We start from the raw sequence: 20742 nt of genomic DNA on the forward strand, positions 1-20742 counted from the left end.
TTCACTCTGTGTCTGACCCTGGGAGTGTGTGATGGGTTGGCATGGAGGGAGCTTCACTCTGTGTCTGACCCTGGGAGTGTGTGATGGGACGGTGTAGAGGGAGCTTCACTCTGTGTCTGACCCTGGGAGTGTGTGATGGGACGGTGTAGAGGGAGCTTCACTCTGTGTCTGACCCTGGGAGTGTGTGATGGGACAGTGTGGAGGGAGTTTCACTCTGTGTCTGACCCCGGGAGTGTGTGATGGGACAGTGTAGTGGGAGCTTCACTCTGTGTCTGACCCTGGGAGTGTGTGATGGGACGGTGTAGAGGGAGCTTCACTCTGTGTCTGACCCTGGGAGTGTGTGATGGGACAGTGTAGAGGGAGCTTCACTCTGTGTCTGACCCCGGGAGTGTGTGATGGGACAGTGTAGAGGGAGCTTCACTCTGTGTCTGACCCTGGAAGTGTGTGATGGGACGGTGTAGAGGGAGCTTCACTCTGTGTCTGACCCTGGGAGTGTGTGATGGGACAGTGTGGAGGGAGTTTCACTCTGTGTCTGACCCTGGGAGTGTGTGATGGGACGGTGTAGAGGGAGCTTCACTCTGTGTCTAACTCTGGGATTTCATTAGCCCCAATTCAAAAGATCAAAGGCTCCGCTTTGACATTTTTAATGAATGCACTTTAGAAAGCATCCTCTCTGGGTGCACCATGGATTGATGTGGCAGCTGCTCTGACCATGACCACGTGAAACTGCGGAGAGTTGTGGGCACAGCTTAGCACGTCAGTGAAACCATCCTCCTCTCCGTGCACTCTGCCTATGCTTCTCGCTGTCTCAGTAAAGTATAATCAGTAACCCCAGCCACCCTGGATATTCTCTCTTCTCTCCTCTCCAGTCAGGTAGGAGATGCAAAAGCCTGAAGGCACGTACCACTAGGCTCAACGACAGTGTCTACCCCACTGTTGTAAGGCAAATGAGCGGTCCCCTGGTTAGGGGGTGCCACAGTAGTGTAGCAGTTAAAGCTACGCCATTACAGCGCAGGGTGCCAGAATTCAGAGTTTAACTCTGTAAGAAGTTTCCTTCCACAGTCCAAAGATGTACCGGTTAGTAGGTTAATTGGTCATTGTAAATTCTCCTGGGATAGGTGGGTTGATGGGCATGGCTGATTGGGTCGGAAGGGCCTGTTCCGCGTTGCGTATCTAAATAAGTAAATATAAAATGATAAGATAGATTCTTGACCTCAGAATCCACCTCTGCAGATTTGGGCAGAGTAGTTGACATGATGCATCCAGATAGGATACTTTCTGAGGAGCATCGATGACGGTTGGTGTGGGTTAATGAGAACATCTAACCCATACATTCTTTAATAGTACATTGACTTTGAAATTTTTCTGTACTGTAACTGTTTCCCCTTCTACTGCCTCAATGCACTGATGTGACAAAACGATCTGTGTGGGTGGCATGCGAAACGAGGCTTTTCATGGTAGCTCAGTGCACCTGACAATAATGAACCAACTTTCCAAGTCTGTTCCCACAACAGGACGACACGGAGATCAAACCCAACAAAAGCATCCGGATTTATTCCATGGGCCGGAAGCGAGTTATGCAGCTCGGGAGGTGCGGAGTGGAAGATTCTGGAATTTATAGCTGTGATGCTGGAGATAATAAAACCATTGCCAAGCTGGAGGTTTATGGTGAGTTCGGTTTTGGTTTGGAAGGATACGAGGTATAGATAGAGTGGACAGACAGCACCTTTTACCTACAGCAAGCATGGCTAATATGAGAGGGTGTAATTTTAAGGTGAATGGAGGGAGGTATAGAGGGGGTTGTTAGAGGTAAGTTTTTTTTACACAGAATGGGGGGTTTGTGGAACACACTGTCAGGGGTAGTGGTAGAGGCTGAATCATCAGGGACATTTAGAAGCTCTTAGATTGGCACATAGATAAAAGAAAAATGGAGGGTATGTGGGAGGGAAGTGTTAGATTGATCAAGTTGGAACAACATTATGGGCCGAAGGGCCTATAATGTGCTGTACTGTTGTATCTTCTATGCATTCTAATATCCAATACCAGGTGATATCATTTAAGGTGGTTGGAGGAAAGTATAGGGTGGATATCGGGGTAGGCTTTTTACACAGAGAGTGGTGCGTGCATGGAATGCCCTGCCATGGGAGGTGGGAGAGGCAGATAGATTGGGGGCATTTAAGAGATTCTTACATAGGCACATGGATGATAGAAAAATGGAGAGCTATGTGCTGTAGGAGGGTGGGGTCAGATTGATTGTGGAGTAGGTTTATATCGGTTGGCACAATATTGTGGTCTGGACCACCCTACTGTTCTGATGCCAAGGAATCTATTGGTTGGACATGAAAATCAGAAAAGATTAAAGATTAGTTTTAGTAGTCACATGTACATCGAAACACTGAAACATACAGTGAAATGCGTTGTTTGTGTGGAATCAAAACAGCGAGGATGAGCTGTGGGCAGCCCACTGTGTCGCCACCCTGCCAGTGATTACGTAGCATGCCCACAACTTTATATCTTTGGAACGTGGGAGGAAACCGGAGCACCAGGAGGAAACCCGCATGGTCACATGGAGAACATACAAACTCCTTACGGACAATGGTGGGAATTGAACCCAAACTGACCTTGGTCACGGAGTCAGTGATCATCCCTGAGCACTACAGTTCAGCAACACCATGGCCACTTTAATTGCTTGTATTGAAATGGAGTTTGTTCTGCTCTAATAGTGCCTTTTCTTGTAAGATAGTATATGATTTGTTTTACTTGTGGATTTTGCTTTATTGGATGCTACGTTAGAGCCTAGACTAGCAGTTCCCCCCATAGCTGCTTCCTGATCAGCAGAGTTCTTCCAGTACTCTGTGTGTTGCTCAAGGTTTCTAGTATCGGCAGAATATTTTTTGTCTATGGCACAGACTAGAGGGGCAGAAGGGCCTGCTTCCATGCTGTAGTATTCCGTGACCCGATGGTTTGCTGCTCCACTGCACAGTCTGGTTGAGATATAATTACCATGAAGGAGCTTAAATCTTCTGTTCAACTGGCGTTTGGAGAGCCCCTCCCTCACAGCTCTCCCTCTGTGATTTCTGCTATTCACATAACACTCCTCCTCTTCTCTTCACCTACCCATCACCTTCCTCTGGTTCCCCTTTTCCTTCTCCCAAGGTCCACAGTCTTCTCCTGTCAAATTCCTTCTTCTTTAGCCCTTTACCCCTTCCGCCTATCACCCCCCCCAACTTCTTACTTCAATTCCCCCTCTCCCATACACCCACCTTTCTGCTCACCTGGTCTCACCTATCACCTATCATTCCTTCCCCTCCTCTGACCACCTTATTCTGGCTTCAGCTCCCTTCTATTCCGTAAGACAAAGGAGCAGAATTAGGCCATCTGGCCCATCGAGTCTGCTCCACCATTCAATCATGGTTGATCCTTTTTATTTCCATCTCCTCTTCGACCCCAGTTCCCAGCCTTATCCCCGTAACCTTTGATGCCATGTCCAATCAAGAACCTATCAATCTTTGCCTTAAGTACACCCAATGACCTGACCTCCACAGCTGCATATGGCAACAAATTCCACAAATTCACCACCCTCTGGCTAAAGGGATTTTTCTGCAACTCTATTTTGAAAGGGCGCCCCTCTATCCAAAGGCTGTGCCCTTTTGTCCCAGACTCTCCCACCAGGGGAAACTTCCTTTCCACGTCTACTCTGTCTAGGCCTTTCAACATTCAAAAGATTTCAATGAGATTCCCCCCTCAGCCTTCCGAATTCCAGTGAGTACAGACCCAGAGCCATCAAACATTCCTCGTATGATAACCCTTTCATTCCTGGAATCATCTTTGTGAACCTCCAATTCCAGCACATCTTTTCTAAGATGAGGGGCCCAAAACTGTTCACAATACTCAAGATGAGGCCTCACCAGTGCCTTATAAAGCTTCAGCATCACATTTTTGCTTTTGTATTCTAGACTTCTTGAAATGAATGCTAACATGGCATTTGCCTTCCTCACCACCTACTCAACCTGCAAGTTAACCTTCTGGGTGTTCTGCACAAGGACTCCCAAGTCCCTCTGCATCTCAGATTCCTGGATTTTCTCCCCGTTTAGAAAATAGTCTGCACATTTGTTTCTACTATCAAAGTGCATGGACATGCATTTTCCAACATTGTATTTCATTTGCCATTTTTTTGCCCATTCTCCTAATCTGTCTAAGTCCTTCTGCATCCTTCCTGTTTCCTCAACACTACCTGCCCCTCCACCAATCTTTGTATCATCTGCAAACTTGGCAACAAAGCCAACTATTCCATCATCTAAGTCATTTACATACAGCATAAAAAGAAGCAGTCCCCACACCGACCCCATTCCCATCCTGATAGAATGCCTCAGTGAAAAACATCATCTGTTTATTGCTTCCACGGATGCTGCCTGACTTGCGAGATTTCCCTGGGCGTTTTACGTGCATGTTGCTCTGACCTATTCCTGCCCGTTTGCAGCGACCATCTTATGTGCTCCCCTCACAGAACGGGAAGTCCGCATTGTGAAGCATCTGGAGGACCTGGAGGTACGGGAGAATGACAACGCAGTGTTCGTCTGCGAAGTTTCCCACGAGGGAGTGAAGGGCGAGTGGTTGAAAGACGGAGAGAGAATCAAGTCCAACAACACCGCCAAAATAAGACAAGAGGGTATGTATGGCCTGAGAAATTGCTGTGAAAACCATCATCCATACAGTGAATGGTAGGGCACCGAGGAATGCATTAGAACAGAGGGATCTGGGAATACAGGCCCATAGTTCCTTGAAAGTGGCATCTTAAAGAGATACAAGAGGGTATGTATGGCCTGAGAAATTGCTGTGAAAACCATCATTCATACAGTGAATGGTAGGGCACCGAGGAATGCATTAGAACAGAGGGATCTGGGAATACAGGCCCATAGTTCCTTAAAGAGATACAAGAGGGCTTTTGGCATGTTGTCAGCCATAAATCAGTTGGGTACAGGAGTTGGGATGTTATGTTGAAGTTGTGTAGGATATTGTTGAGGCTTAATTTGGAGTATTGTGTGCTGTCTGATCATCTAACTACAGGAAAGATATAAATAATCAAAGAACCAGAGGAAGTTTACAAGGATGTTGCCTGGACTTGAGGACCTGAGTAATATGTTAGGACTATTCCCTGAAGTATAGAAGGATAAAGTGAGATTTGATAGAGGTATACAAAATTCTGAGGGATATAGGTAGGGTAAATGTAAGCAGGCTTTTTCAGTTGAGGTTGGGTGAGCCTATAACTAAAGGTTGTGGTTAAGGGTGAAAGGTGAAATATTTAGAGCATAAGAGCCAAGACATTGGAGCAGAATTAGACCATTTAGCCTATCGTGTCTGTTGATACATTTCCCTCTCTTCCCCATTCATCTGTCTTCTCGCCATAACCTTTCACGCCTTAACTTGTCAAGAACCTGTCAACTGCTGCCTTAAATACACTGAATGATTTGTCCTCCACAGCTGCCTGTGGCAATGAATTCCACAGATTCACCACCCTCTTGGCTAAAGAAATTCCTCCTTATCTCCATTCTAAATGGACATTCCTCTGTTCCTAGACTCCCCCACTAGAGGAAGCATCCTCTCTACATCCACTTTATCGAAGCCTTTCAACATTTGATAGGTTTCAATGAGATCCCCCTCTTTATTTACTAAGTTCCAGCAAGCATAGGCCTAGAGCCATCAAGCGCTCCCTGTATGATAAACCTTTCAGTCCCGGAACCTCCTTTGAACCCTCTCCAATGTCAATACATTTTTTTTTAGATAAGGGGCCCAAAACTGCTCACAATAGTTCAAGTGAGACCTCACCAGTTGCTTGTAAAGCCTCAGCATTATATCCTTGCTTTTATATTCTAGTCCTCTTGAAATGAATGCTAACATCACATTTGCATTCCTCACCACCAACTCAACATGCAAGTTAACCTTAAGGGAATCCTACACACGGACTCCCAAATCCCTTTGCACCTCGGATTTTTGAATTTTCTCCCTGTTTAGAAAATAGTCTACACTTTTATTCATTCTTTCAAAGTTCATAACCATACACTTCCTGACACTATATTCCACCCGCCACTTTGCACTTTCTCCTAATCTATCTAAGTCCTTCTGCAGTCTCCCTGTTTCCCCTCCACCTGTCTTTGTATCATCTGCAAACTTGGCCACAAAACCATCAATTCCAGCAACCAAATCATTGACATACAACATAAAAAGAAAAGGTCTGAATGCCGACCCCCTGTGGAACACCACTAGTCACTGGCACCCAATCAGAAAAGGCTCCCTTTATTCCCACTCTTTGCCTCCTGCCAATCAGCCAATCCTCTATCTATGCTAGTATCATTCCTGTAATACCATGGGCTCTTATCTTGCTAAGCTGCCTCATGTGTGGCACCTTGTCATAGGTCTTTTGAAAATCCAAGTACACAACACCCACCGATTCTCCTTTGTCTTTCCTGCTTGTTATTTCCTCAAAGAATTCCAACAGATTGTCAGGCAAGATATTCCCTTAAGGAAACCATGTTGACTTTGGCGCATTTTATTATGTGCCTCCAAGTATCCCAGAACCACATCCTCGACTCTAATGAATTCCCAACCACTGAGGTCAGGCTAAGTGGCTTATAATTTTCATTTTGCTTCCCTCCCTTCTTGAAGAGTGAAATGACTTTTGCAATTTGCAATTTTCTATTCCTCCAGATCCATGCCAGAATCTAGTGATTCTTGAAAGATTGTTACTAATGCCTCCACGATCTCTTCAGCCACCTCTTTCAGAACCCTGATGAAGGGTTTCGGGCCGAAACGTCGTTATTACCTCCTCCCATAGATGCTGTCTGGCCTGCTGAGTTCTGCCAGCATCTTGTGTTTTTTATTTATTTCCAGCATCTGCAGATTCACTCGTGTTGCCTGGGGTGTACACCATCTGGTCCAGGTGACTTATCTACCTTCAGAGCTTACAGATTCCCAAGCACCTTCTCCTTAGTAAAAGCAACTACACTCACTTCTGCCCCCTGACACTCTCAAACCTCTGGTATATTGCTAGCACCTTCCGCAGTGAAGACTGATGCGAAATACTTATTCAGTTCATCTGCCATTTCCTCATTACCCATTCCTATCTCTCCAGTGTTATTTTCCAGTGGTCCAATATCTACTCTCACCTTTCTTTTACTCTTTATATTATCTGGAAATATCCTCTTTGATATTATTGGCTAGCTTACCTTCACATTTCATCTTTTCGCTCCTTATGGCCTTTTTAGTTGCCTTCTGTTGGTTTTTAAAAGCTTCTCAATCCTTCAACTTCCCACTAATTTTTGTTCTATTATGTGTCCTCTCTTTTGCTTTTAAGTTGGCTTTGACTTCCCTCTTCAGACACAGTTGTGTCTTCCTGCCTTTTGGATACATTTTCTTCTTTGGGATGTATATATCCTGTGCCTTCCAGATTTTTCCCAGAAACTCCAGCTATTGCTGTTCTGCTATCATCCCTGCTAGTGTCCCCTTCCAAACAATTTTGGAAGGTCCTCTCTCATGCCTCTGTAATTCTCTTTACTTTATTTAGTACTGATACATCTGAATTTAGTTTCTCTCTCTGAAATTGAATTCTTATCATATTATGATCGCTGCCTCCTAATTGTTCTTTTACCTTAAGCTCCCTAACCAAATCACAAGACCCAGTTCCGAATTGCTGATCCCCGAGTGGGCTCAATCACAAGCTGCTCTACAAACCAATCTCGCAGGCATTCTACAAAACCTCTCTCTTGGGATTCAGCCTGATTTTTTCCCATATACCTGGATATTGAAATCCCCATGACTATTGTCACATTGCCCTTTTGATACGCATTTTCTATCTCCTGTTGTAATTTGTAGCTCACATTTAAAGGTCCTGAGAGGCAACTTCTTCATACAGAGGGTGGTACAAGTGTAGAACAAGCTATCAGAAGAAGTGGTGGATGTGGGTTTGATCGCAACATTTAAGAGAAATTTGGGTAGGTACATGGATGGGGGTGGTATGGATCAATAGGACTAGGCAGTGTGATAAGGCGGCATGGACTAGATGGACCAAAGAGCCTGTTTCTCTGCTGTAGTGCTCTATGACTCTAAGAAGTTAATTGGATGAGGTACTTTCAACATGGATGTTCCTTTTAAACCTAGAAAGTTTCTATGGAGAGATTCTGTCCAGATGCTGGAAAGCAGGCTTCTATACACTAAGTACATTTGCCTGAACTACCTCTGTATCCTTCTACACTTTACCTATTTTGGTGCTTGATGGGAAATTGGTTTATTATTGTCACAGGTACCAGGGTCCAGTGAAAAGCTTGTCTTGTATACTGCTGGCACAGATCAATTGATTACACAGTGCATTGAGGTACTACAAGCGAAAACACAACAGAATGCAGAAAAAAAGTGTTACATTTTGCAGTGGAGGTAGACGATAAGATGCAAGGTTGTAATCAGGTAGATTGTGAGGTCATACTAGGTCTGATCATACTGGTCTGATCATATTAGGGAACCGTTGAATAGTCTTCTATCAGCAGGGTCTTTGAGCCTGGTGGTACATTCTTTCAGGCTTTTCTATTTTCTGCCCGATGCGAGGGGGGAGAACAGAGAGTGTCGAGGGTGGGTGGGGATTTTGATTTTGGTGGCTGTTTTACCGAGGCAGCAGGAAGTGCAGACGGAGTGCATTCAGTGATGGCTAGGGCTCTCTGCAGTTTCTTGCGGGCAGAGCAGTCACTGTACCAAGCTGTGATGAACCTGGATAGGATGTTTTCTATGGTGCATCCATTTAAAGTTGGTGACAGCCAACTTGGACCGTTTAATCTTTTAGTTGTGGTCGATAAACTTTCTCTTTCCAAACATCCAGGGACCAAACATTTCTTGCTGATCTGCAAGGTGAAGGCTGAGGATGCGGGAGAGATCCGATTCACAGCAAAGAACGTTGAGTCCACAGCTCACCTGGACATTAATGGTAAGTCTTTTGTTTCTGGGCGCTCAATGACAGGAACCCAAGTGTGGTGAACTACATATACCTGTCTGGACACCCCCCCCCCCCCCACTGACTGCTCCTGTGGCTCCTCCCACAGACCCCGGTATAAAGGTGATTGGAGCCACAGACCCTTCCTCAGTCTCCAGGATGTTGTGTGATGGTCACTTGCTGCTTGTGCTTTCTTCCAGCCAATAAAAGCCTACCTTAACCCATGTCTCAGAGTTATTGATGCTGGTGCATCAATAACCCAAGGTGCTGGGTTCAATCCCCAGTTCAGACACCTGACTCCAAAATCTGGGCTGACCCTCCAAAGTACAATATCTCTCATCAATTTTGGATAAAATATTTCACAAAGGCTCCCTCCCTCCCTCCCTCCACCCCACCCAACCCATCTACCCCACTCATTCACGTGGACATCAAACATCCATCGGACTTCCTTGCAAAGCTGATTTTTGGGGTGTTTTCTGCAGTGATCCTCAACTTACAGCGAACAAGTTGAAATTGTCTGATCACAGGCTGTCGGCTTAATGGGTTATAAATTAGCTGCTGCTCTCTCTGCTCTACCAAAGTCTTTCAAAGAATCATACAACATGGAAACAGATCCTTTGCCGAGCTCATCCACACCAACTGACGTCTCTCCAAGCCATTCGTATTTGCCCATATCCCTCTAAACCTTCCCTGCCCATTTACCTTATAAACACAAGAGATTCTATAGATGCTGGAAATATTGAACAACACACACAAAATACTGGAGGAACTGAGTAAGTTAGGCCCTTCATCAGGACTTGACTCAAAATGTCAGCAGTTTATTCCTCTCCATAGATGCTACTTGACTTGCTGAGTCAGAACATAGAACATGGAACTGCACAGTACAGGCCCTTCGGCCCACAATATTTTCCTGATCCTTTAACCTACTCTAAGATCAATCTAGTCCTTCCTTCTGACATAGGCCTCCATTTTTCTTTCTTCCATGTGCCTATCTAAGAATCTCTAATGTGTTAGTGCGACACTATTACAGCTCAGGCATTTTGGAATTTGCAGTTCAATTCTGCCGCAGTCTGTAAAGAGTTAGTATGTTCGCTCTATGAACCATGCGGGTTTCCTCTGGGTGCTCTGCTTTCCACCCACAGTCTAAAGACATATGAGTTAGTAGATTAATTGGTCATTGTCCTGTGATTAGGCGAGTGTTAAGTAGGTGGGTTGCTGGGCAATGCTGCTCTTTGGGCCAGAAGGGCCTGTTCCGCATGGTATCTCTAGATAAACAGAGTTGCTTAAATGAACCTAACGTATCTATCTGTCTCTACCAGCACCCCAGCAGCACATTGCATACACCCATCACTCTCTGTGTTTATATTAAAAAAAGATCTAACTCTGACATTCCTCCTATACTTCTTTTCCATCATCTTAAAATTACGCCTCCTTGTATTAGTAATTTCCACCCTGGGGAAAAGTCTCCCTGGCTGTCCATTCAATCTATGCCTCATATCATCTTGTCAAGTCCTCCTTAATTCCAAAGGGAAAAAAACCCTAGATTAGATATGCTCTCTAATCCAGGCAACTTTCTTGTAAATCTCCTCTGCACCCCCTCCAAAGCTTCCACGTGCTTCCTATAGTGAGGTGACCAGAACTGAGCACAATACTCCCGGTGTGGTCTCGCCAGAGTTTTAGAAAGCTGCTTCATTACCTCAAGGCTCTTGAACTCATTCCCACAACTAATTAAAGCCAACACATCCCTATCACCATGAGTGGCAACTCTGAGGGACCTACGGACTTAGACCCCAAGATCTCGCTGTTCCTCCACGTAGCTGTTGAGTTGTAGAGTCATAGAGAATCAGGGCATGGAAGCACTTCCCAGATCCTCAGGAGAATAGCTGACATAATCAAGGACACCTCCCATCTCAGTCATTCTCGATTCTCCCCCTCCCATCTGAAACCAGGTACAGCAGTTTGAGAACATGTACCACCAGGCTCAAGGACATCTTCTCTCCCACCATGTCTCTCGTACAATAAAGATGAGCTCATGAACTCCCAGTCTACCTCGTCGTGGCCCTTGAACCATATTTGTCCACCTGCACTGCACTTCCTCAGTTACACACTGTTCTGCATAGACAGAGTGGGGAGCCAGGGACCTGTTGGCTAATACCAGGGGCATAATTTTAAAGTGATTGGAGGATTTTACACAGAGAGTGGCGGGTGTGTGGAATGTGCTGCCAGGGGTGGTGGTACAAGTAGATACATTACAGGCAGGTAAGAGACTCTTAAATAAGCACATGGATGAAAGAAAAATAATGGGCTAAGGAGGAGTTAGATTGATCTTGGAGTGGGTTAAAAGGTCAACATAACATTGTGGGCTGAAGGGCCTATATTCTATGTCATTGCTTTCTTTTTTTACTATCTCGATGTAATTATGTTTGGGATGGAATATAAGTTAAAGCTTTACATTGTATCTCAGCACATGTGACTGTAATGTGCATTGGATGTCTGTCAGACCAGCATCCAGATAGGGGAAGGCAGGGTCAACTCAGCTGAAGGGTCTATAGGATGGGACTATAGGATGGGTCTATAGGATGGGACTATAGGATGGGACTATAGGATGGGTCTATAGGATGGGACTATAGGACTCCGGGGGGAAAAAGTTAAAGGAAGGACACCGCAGGCCTGAGGTACTTGAAGAGGAAGGGGTTCTGAAGGGGCATCTCCCAGTGTACAGTCTGGGCACAAACAGCACACCTGGAGAAGAACCTCAGCCCGAAACATGCAGCTTAAAGATAAAGTGGGAGATATCCGTGCTGTATGACTGTATAATTCCATTTTAGTGCCATGGAGTCATACAGCATGGGAAAAGTCCCTTCAGCCCAACTTGTCCATGCCAACCAACATTCCTTTCTAAGTGAGTCCCATTTAGCCCATACCCCACTAAGCCATAAGACCATAAGATATAGTAGAATTAGGCCATTTTGTCCATTGAGTCTGCTCCCGCCATTTTATCATAGCTGATTGATTTCCCTCTCAGCCCCAGTCTCCTGCCTTCTCCCCATATCCCTTCATGCCCTGACCAGCCAAAATCTATAAACCTCAGCAATCCAGAGATTAATACCCTGGAGGTCCTGTTTTTCAGCTTTCTACCTAGCTCCCTAAAATCTCTCTTCAGGACTCTCCTTTTCTACCCATGTCATCGGTGCCATTAGGTACCAGTACTTCTGGCTGCTCACCCTCACCCTTTAGAATGCCATGGACCTGATTCAAGACATCCCTGACCCTGGCATCTGGGGGGGGGCAACATGCCATCCAGGTGTCTCCATTATGTCCTCAGAATCGCATCTCTATTCCTCTAACTATGGAAATTCCTACCTCCACTTAAGTCCTCTTCACCTCTCTTCTCTTCTGAGCCACAGCACCAGACTCTGCTACTGCGGCTGTCCTCAGCAGGCCATCCCCTTAAACAGTATCTAAAGTGGCATACCTATTACTGAGTGTAATGGCCATAGGTGTCCTCTGTACTGGCTGACCCTTTCCTATCTGCGTACTTGTCCAAGTAGAGTTGAGCGGAGAGTTGGTCCTGTGGAAGTTGCAGCAAGGTAAGGGTTAACACAATGTCCAGGTAAGGAAGGTTTACAGATAGTGTGCTGTCAACCCTTGCAAGTAAGGCCTTTGAAGTTTCCCTTTGTTCAACCGGGGACCAGAGCCATGCCAAGGTAAGATAAGGATGCAAACAAAGGGATCTAGGGTGACATTTAATAGTGGTCAGTTACTTTATTAATTCTGAAGTACTATTGGCCTTTAAGGTTGATTTTCTATTTGATATTAATACTTGTATTGCTGTAGTGTGCTTGGTGATTGATAAGTAATTTGAACTTACACAAGGTCATGATCATATCAGCTTAAAATTTCTATTTAAAAATGGCATTTCTGTGTTCAAGACAGCACGGTGACAGGGGCCAACCTGTTCTCCTTGTGCACAAGCAAATAAGTGGGATTGAAGAACGAGTGTGAGTTTTCAAAATCCAGTTAATTGGCGACAAGAGTTGCCTGCATTTGGGAGGGCACCAGCCCATGGGATAAGACATAGGAGCAGAATTGGGCCATTTGACCCATCGAGTCTGCTCCGCCATTCCATCACAGCGATTTATTATCAACTCCATTCTCGCCATAACCTTTGATGCCCTGACTAATCAGGAACCCATCAATCTTTGCTTTAAATATACCCAACTTGGCTTCCACAGCCATTGGTGACAATAAATTCCACAGGTTTACTGCTCTTTGGCTAAAGAAATTCCACCTCATCTTTTCTAAAGGGACAACCCTCTATTCTGAAGCTGTGCTTCTGGTCCTAGACTCCCCACTATTGGAAATATTCCCTCCAAGTCCACTCTATTTAGATCTTTCAATATTTGGTAGGTTTCTATGAGATCTCTCCTCCTTCTTCTAAACTCCAGTCAGTAGAGGCCCAGTACCATCAAATGCTCCTCGTACTTAACTCTTAAATTCCTGGGATCATTCTTGAAACATTTTCTGGACCCTCTTCAATGCCAGCACATCCTTTCATAGGCTTAGTGTCTGTGCCTCCTCCCCAGAGCTGCCAATTAAGATTGTGAAACCGCTGCGGGACAAGACTGCACTGGAGAAGCACAAGGTCATTCTGGAGTGCAAAGTGTCCAAGCCCCGGGCGAGGGTGCGCTGGTACCGTGGCGACGAGGAACTCCAGCCGACAGACAAATACGAGATCTGCAGTGAGGACTGCTACCGTAAGCTGGTCATCCACAATGTCAGCTTTGAGGATGAAGATACCTACACCTGTGACGCCTTCGATGACGTCTCGTCTGCCAAGGTCCTGGTGGAAGGTACGTTGGTAAAGTCCTTTTGCCCCTTCTTGTGCTTGGAGCAGGTTCAATGGGCTAAATGGCCTAATTCTGCTCCTGTCTTATGATCCTTATAACATGCTGTTCCATAAGACATGGGAGCAGAATTAGAGCTGCTTTGGGGTTGATGGAAACAAAATTAACTGGAGAATTGGCATAGAATTAGAGTCATAGAGCCAATCTGCTGAAAATGGGCCCTTCGGCCTAACTGCTTCATGCCCACCAAGATTGTCATCTAAACTAGTTGCATTTGGCCCATATCCCTAGAAACTAGAGGGCTCCCAACCATTTTTATGCCTCATACCAACGCCATTTAGCAAGGGGTCTGTGGACCCCTTCTGAATCTTTCTTATCCATATATTTCAACCATTTCCTCTGGCAGATCATTCCACATATTGACCACCCTCTGGATGAAAAAGTTGTTCCTCAGGTTTCTATTAAATCTCTGCCCGCTCATCTTAAATCAATGCCCTCTAGTGCTTGATTCTCCAAACCACAAATACCTTCATTTCCTATAAGTAACACTTTATCGATCTGTGAATTTTCTAACCATGTATCAGTCCAAGTGTCCTTTAAATGTTTTTATTGTACCTGTCTCAACCATTTGGCAGCTCAAGTCCATGTACCTACCCCCTTCTGCATGAAAAAGCTGGCCTTCTAAGTTGGTCCCAACTTCCCCTTCCAGAAGTCCACAGCCAATTCCTTGGTCAAGGTAGTTGTCGCCTCCTTGTCACCATCTGAGATTTTGCCATTAATAGCGGAGTCACCAGCAAATTTAGTGATGGCGTTTGAGTTGTACCTCACTACACAATCATGAATGCAGAGAGAGTAGAGCAGTAGGCTAGGCCGCATCCCTCAGGCACACCAGTGTTGATTGTCAGCGAAGTATTGGCACTTACGTATGTGACAATAAACTCAACTTTGATTTTATACTGTATCCTCTAGAAAAAGAAAGAAAAAGGTGAAATTGGGAGTGATGTGGTCAGCCACTTGGAATGACCCTGATAGACTGAGCAAGTGAAGGAGGATGAGAGGTGACTGCTAAAGGTGTACAAGATGATAAGAGGCATAGATCGAGTGGAGAGCCAGGGGCTTTTCCCCCAGGGAGGAAATGGCTAATGTAAGGTGCCATAATTTTAAGGTGATTGGAGGAAAGTACGGGGGGGGGGGGGGGATGTCAGAGGTACGTTTTTTATGCAGAGAGTGGTGAATGAGTTCTATGTTAACTCTTGCACCAGAACAAGCCATCTTGATGGTGAAGGACCTGGAGGATGTGGAGGTGAGGGCTCCAGGGGGAGCGGAGATGGAGTGCGAAGTGTCGGTGCCCGTGATCAGACCCCCGCAGTGGACCCTCAACAGCCGGCTCCTTCAAAGTGGGAAGGGGGTGCGGCTGGAGAACCACGGCACCGTCCAGAGGCTTGTCCTGAGCCAGACCTCCCCCGAGATGAGCGGGCTGGTCAAGTTCACCGCGGGAAAGGCGCGGTCCAGTGCCCGGCTCACCATCAAAGGTAAACATCAGCTGAAGCTGAACACACTGTGCACATCGCCTCTTTAATATGTCACATTGTCTTCTTCCAACATAGAGCACAGAATAGTTCAGCACAGTACAGGCCATTCAGTGCACTATGTCCTGCTGACCCTTTAACCTACTCTAACCCTTCACTCCTTTATAACCCTCCATTTTTCTATCAAACGTGTACCTATCCAAGGGTCTTAACTGTCCCCCATGTATCTGGCTCTACCACCACCCTGGCAGAGTTTTCCAAGCAACTGCCCCTGTGTTAAACCTCTGACATCGTTCCCCCCCCCCCAACACTTTCCGCCAATCACCTTAAAATTATGTCCCCTTATATTAGCCATTTCCACCCTGGGAAAATGTCTTTGACTGCCCACTCGATCCATGCCTTTTGTACACCTCTCTGAAGTCACCACTCATCCTCCTTTGCTCCGAAGAGAAAAGTCCCAGCTCACTCATCAAAATTCTGACCAGTAATTCATAATACAGCTCAGGAACAGGCACTTCAGCCCACCATGTCTGTGCTAACCATGAAGCCAATTATACTGATCCCACCTGCATGCACATCTTTCTGTTCCCTGCCTGTTCAGTGTCATAATCAAGTTTAAAACCACAGACAAATGTTGTGAAACTTGTTTTGTGACATTGGTACCGTACATGAAAAAAATGACTATAACTTACAATAAGAAATAGTTTTAAAGTATATAAATAATGCAAAAAAAGAGTAAACTAATGGTGAAGTGTCTAGAAATCTGATGGCAGAGCAGAATAAGCTGTTCCTAAAACACTGAGTGTGGGTCATTTAAACAGAGAGGCAGTGGAAAACAAAGAGAGAGAGAGAGAGAAAGGGAAAAACAGAGTTGGGGTACAGAGAGATAGACAGATATGAAAGAGATGGAGATGGGGGGAGAGAGATGGAGACTTGGAGAGAGAGAGATGGAGACAGGAGGGAGAGAGAGAGAAAACAACACACACAAAATGCTGGAGGAACATCAACACATCAGGCAGCATCTATGGAGAGGAAAATAGTCTATGTTTCAGGCCAAGACCCTTCATCAGGACGAAAGCAAGGAAGAAGCCAGAATGAAAAAGTGGGAGGAGGGGAAGGAAGACAAGCTAGAGGTGTGGGTGGGTGGGGATGGTGGATGAAGTAAGTCACTGGGAGGTGATAGGTGGAAAAGGCAAAGGGCTGGAGAAGAGGAAATCTGATGGAAGGGGAGAGTGGACCATGGGAAAAAAGAGAAGGAGAAGGGGTACTGGGGAGGGGATATGATAGGCAGGTGATGAGAAGGGGTAAGAGATCAGAGTGAGGAATTGAAGAAGAGGGGGAGGGAAAAAAATTACCAGAAGAATCCTAGGTTCGTGCCATCAGATTGGAGACTATGTAGATGGAATATAGGATGTTGTTTCTTCACCCTAAGAGTGATCTCATTGTGGCAGAAGGCCATGGACCAATATGTCGGAACAGGAAAAGGGATAGAAATTAAAATAGTTAGCCACCAGGAAATTCTGAATTTTGTGGATGGAGTGGAGGAGGGAGGGAGAGGGAGAGGGAGAGGGAGAGGGAGAGGGAGAGAGAGAGAGAGAGAGAGAGAGAGAGGGAGAGGGAGAGGGAGAGGGAGAGGGAGAGGGAGAGGGAGAGGGAGAGGGAGGAGGGAGAGGGAGGAGGGAGAGGGAGAGGGAGGGGGGGGAGAGAGAGAGAGAGGGAGAGAGAGAGAGAGAGGGAGAGGGAGAGGGAGAGGGGGAGGGGGAGGGGGAGAGAGAGAGAGAGAGAGAGAAGGAGAGGGAGAGGGAGAGGGAGAGGGGGAGGGGGAGGGGGAGAGAGAGAGAGAGAGAGAGAGAGAGAGAGAGAGAGAGAGAGAGAGAGAGAGAGAGAGAGAGAGAGAGAGAGAGAGAAAGAAATGAATAAGCAGTAAAGTTATCCCAGCAGGTGAGCTAGACACCAGTCAAATTTTGGTGATTTGTTTATAATTACGGCTCCGCTCCGTAGGAATTACTTTGCTTGGCAGTTATAAAAATCCCTTACATTTAAAGCAATTTGCCCAGTGCCCAGTGCCACCAGCAGGTGTCAGAGGTAAGCAAAGACTTCATGCACTGTGAGAGCCAGGAACCAGCCAGTCTGGCAGTCGCTGCTGGTACTCGGTCTGGGCACTGTAGACACAGTTCCAGAGGGCAGTACAACACTCCTCAGTCTCCTGTTGCAAAGCATCAAGGCTCCCCCTTCCAACTCAAGAGACCCTTCCTGAAATATGACTTCTCTATTAATATTGAATTCCATTGTTCATTTTTTTGTAAAACTGGATTCCCTACATGGAGTCTAAAGCAAAGCCTCTCTGAGGTTGTTCCTGTTCTGCCTAGCTTCCCTTCAAAATCCTTTTACTCTTTATCTCAGTCACTCAGCGTCTGCGAGGCTGAGTCGGGTGGCGCCATGGAAGCCCATCGCGGGGGTATTCCCTTCTGCCGCCTGCCTGGGATGACGAGTCTATCAGGACCCTGAGGACTTGTGGAAACCGTGTGGTGGTTTCTTTCGAACTTATAGTCTTTTAACATCTTTGGACTATTTTTACCGTGCCCATGGTCTGTTTTTTTAAAATCAAATTATGGTATTGTTTGCACTGTTGTAACTATGTGGTTTTGTGCAGGTCTTGTAGCTTTAGTTTTTGGTCTTGTTTTGTCTGGTGGATTTGGAGCTCCTTTCCGGGGAACGCGCTAAGACGGTAGCGCGATATTAATACACAGCAGCCTCTCCGGACTCTGGATTGGGGATTGCCAAACGTTATGTGGATTTTCTGGTGTAGTCTATTTTGTCATGTGCTTTGTTGATATCATTCTGGAGGAACGTTGTCTCATTTTTTAACTGCATTGCATTTGTGGTTTTTAAATGACAATAAACTTAATTTGAATCTGAATCTTTGAGAGATGCAGTAGAAAATGGAGAACTGTGTGTGAGGGAAGTGTTAGATTGGATCTCGGAGTAAGTTAAAAGGTTGTCACAACATTGTGGGCCGAAGGAGCTGTACTGTGCTGTAGTGTTCTGTGTTCTGTTTCAGTCACTGTGCCCTGAGCTCTAGCTGAAACTGAGGGATTGCTCCATTAAGTCTGAGTGTGGGGCATAATTCAAAGTAAATTTATTATCAAAGTGCTTATATGTCCATATACAACCTTGAGATTGCTTTTGGGGGCATACTCAGTAAATCTACGAACCATACAAGAATATAAGACTGCACCCAACAAACAGCCAATGTGCAAAAGACAACAAACTCTGTAAACACAAAAGAAAAAAAGGTAATAATAAATAAGCAATAAATATTGAAAACATGAAGAGTCCTTGAAAGTGAATCCATAGGTTGTCGAAACAGTTCAGTGACAGGGCAAGTGAAATTGAGTAAAGTTATCCCGACTAGTTCAAGAGCTAATGGTTGAGGGGTTGTAACAGTTCCTGAACGTGGTGGTGAGAGACCTGAGACTCCCATGCCTTCTTCTTGATGGCAGCAGCAAGAAGAGAACAGGATATGGGTGGTGGGGTTCCCAGGTGATGGATGCTGGTTTCCTGTAACAGCATTCCATGTAGATGTGCTCAATGGTGGGGCGGGCTTTACCCGTGATGGACTGTGCTGCAATCTACATTTTCATAGGTCTTTCTATTCTTCAGCTTCGTTATTTCCATACCAGGCTGTGATGCATCCAGTCAATATTCTCTCCACTATACATCTACAGAAGTTTGTCAAAGTGTTAGATGTCCTGCAGAATCTTTGCAAACTCTTAAGGAAGTAGAGGTGCTGGCGTTCTTTCTTTGTAATTGCTGGGTCCTTTGAAGTGATAACACAGCAGAATTTAAAGTGCTGATCCCCTCTACCTCTGATTTCCTGATGAGCACGGGCTCATGGACCTCGAGTTTCTTCCTCCTGAAGTCACCCGTTGGACTTCAGGTAATTTAAAGGTGATTGGAGGAAAGTATAGTGGGGAGGGGGAGATGTCAGAGGTAGAATACTCACTCAGTGCAGTAAGTACATGGAACGTTTCAAAGGGTGTTGGTAGAGGCAAATACATTTAAGGGACAGTTAAGAGACTCTTGGATAGGCACATGGATGAAAGGGAATTGGAGGGCTATGTGGGAGGGAGGGGTTAGATTGATCTTAAAGTAGGTGAAAAAGTTGGCACAACATTGTGGGCCAAAGTGCCTGTAATGTTCTGTATCACCTCCCATCTTCTGACATCATTCCTATTCTTTCCCCCTCCCACTCCCTCATCTGTCCTATCGTCAGCAAGCTTTTTTTTTTACTCTCCCCACCCCTCATCTGCCCATCAACCCTCTTACTTGGACCCATCTATCACCAGCCAGCTCTTGCTCCACCTCTTTCTTACACCACTGTATACTGGATATTTCCCTCCATATTTTAAGTCCCGATGAAAGGTCTGAAATATGAAATGCCATCTGTCCATTTCCCCTGTATATGCTGCCTGCCCCACTGTTCCTCTTGGTTCGTGTGTGTTGCTCCAGATTCCAGCATCTGCAATTTCCCGTGTCTCCTTGTCCAGCCCTCATTGAGTTCTCTTTCTGTCTGTTTTCAGCCGAGTAGAAGGGACAGCTCAGAGGGTGTTGCTGGCTACCTGGGGAACCCCCACACACGCACTGGCTGCAGCTCATCATTGGACCTCGTAGATGGACTCCCCTCCCTCTGTCATGCCAGGTTAGGCTTTGCTGTTGACTTGACATCTGGACGACATCTTGGGTCACCTGTTTCCACAGAATACCCGTGGCCTGCTGGATAAAGGGCCTGGCAACCCTCCAGCATGGAATCTCTGGGAATTCACCTCTGAGGATACTGTGATGAATTCAACGCAGGAGGAAGATTAAGAGAACTGGAAGCCATTGAGTGTTGTTTTCATTTCCTTTGAAGGTGTTAATTAAATTCAAAAGTACTGAAAGTGAGGAGGTAAACGTTCTGTGTTTGAAGATGTTGAAGAGTTGGTTTGCTTTCTGATTGGCCAGATTGGCATGTCCAGGGATCAGTGGGAGGGGTGTTGGAAAGTTGAGTACCTGGGTGATGAAACTTCCAAAAAACTATTCAAAAGGTTGGTAACCCCCAGGTTAACATTGGTACTTGGTGCCATGATGTTCTAATGAGGGTGCTGTGTTCCCAGTGCAGCCTCATCTACTTTGCTGAGACCCAGTGGAGATTGGAGGGACTGCTTTGTTGACCACCTTCGCTCCATCTGCCACAATAAGCAGAAAGCCATTGGCCATCCATTTCAATTTTACTCCCCTCTCTCATTCCATCATATTGGTCCATGCCTCCTCTACTGCCAGGATGAGGCCAAACTCGGGTTAGAGGAGCAACACCTCATATTCTGTCTGAGTAGCCGCCAACCTGACAGCA

General features: G+C 45.7%; 1 protein-coding gene across 5 annotated transcripts in view; it reads left to right on the forward strand.

Annotated features, from left to right (window-relative positions):
* Positions 1-20323, forward strand: part of obsl1a (obscurin like cytoskeletal adaptor 1a) — a 141444-nt gene extending 121121 nt beyond the window's left edge. For all 5 annotated transcript variants that reach the window (XM_073046244.1, XM_073046242.1, XM_073046246.1 and 2 more), the window contains 6 exons: positions 1515-1668; positions 4508-4669; positions 8864-8968; positions 13561-13827; positions 15084-15353; positions 19934-20323. In XM_073046244.1, the coding sequence (XP_072902345.1) occupies positions 1515-1668; positions 4508-4669; positions 8864-8968; positions 13561-13827; positions 15084-15353; positions 19934-19941 (966 nt within the window). In that variant the 3' untranslated portion in view covers positions 19942-20323. The remainder of the gene's footprint in view (positions 1-1514; positions 1669-4507; positions 4670-8863; positions 8969-13560; positions 13828-15083; positions 15354-19933) is intronic.
* The last annotated feature ends 419 nt before the right edge of the window (positions 20324-20742 follow it).

This window comes from Hemitrygon akajei, chromosome 5 (assembly GCF_048418815.1).
Source record: "Hemitrygon akajei chromosome 5, sHemAka1.3, whole genome shotgun sequence".
Classification (NCBI taxonomy): Eukaryota; Metazoa; Chordata; class Chondrichthyes; order Myliobatiformes; family Dasyatidae; genus Hemitrygon; species Hemitrygon akajei.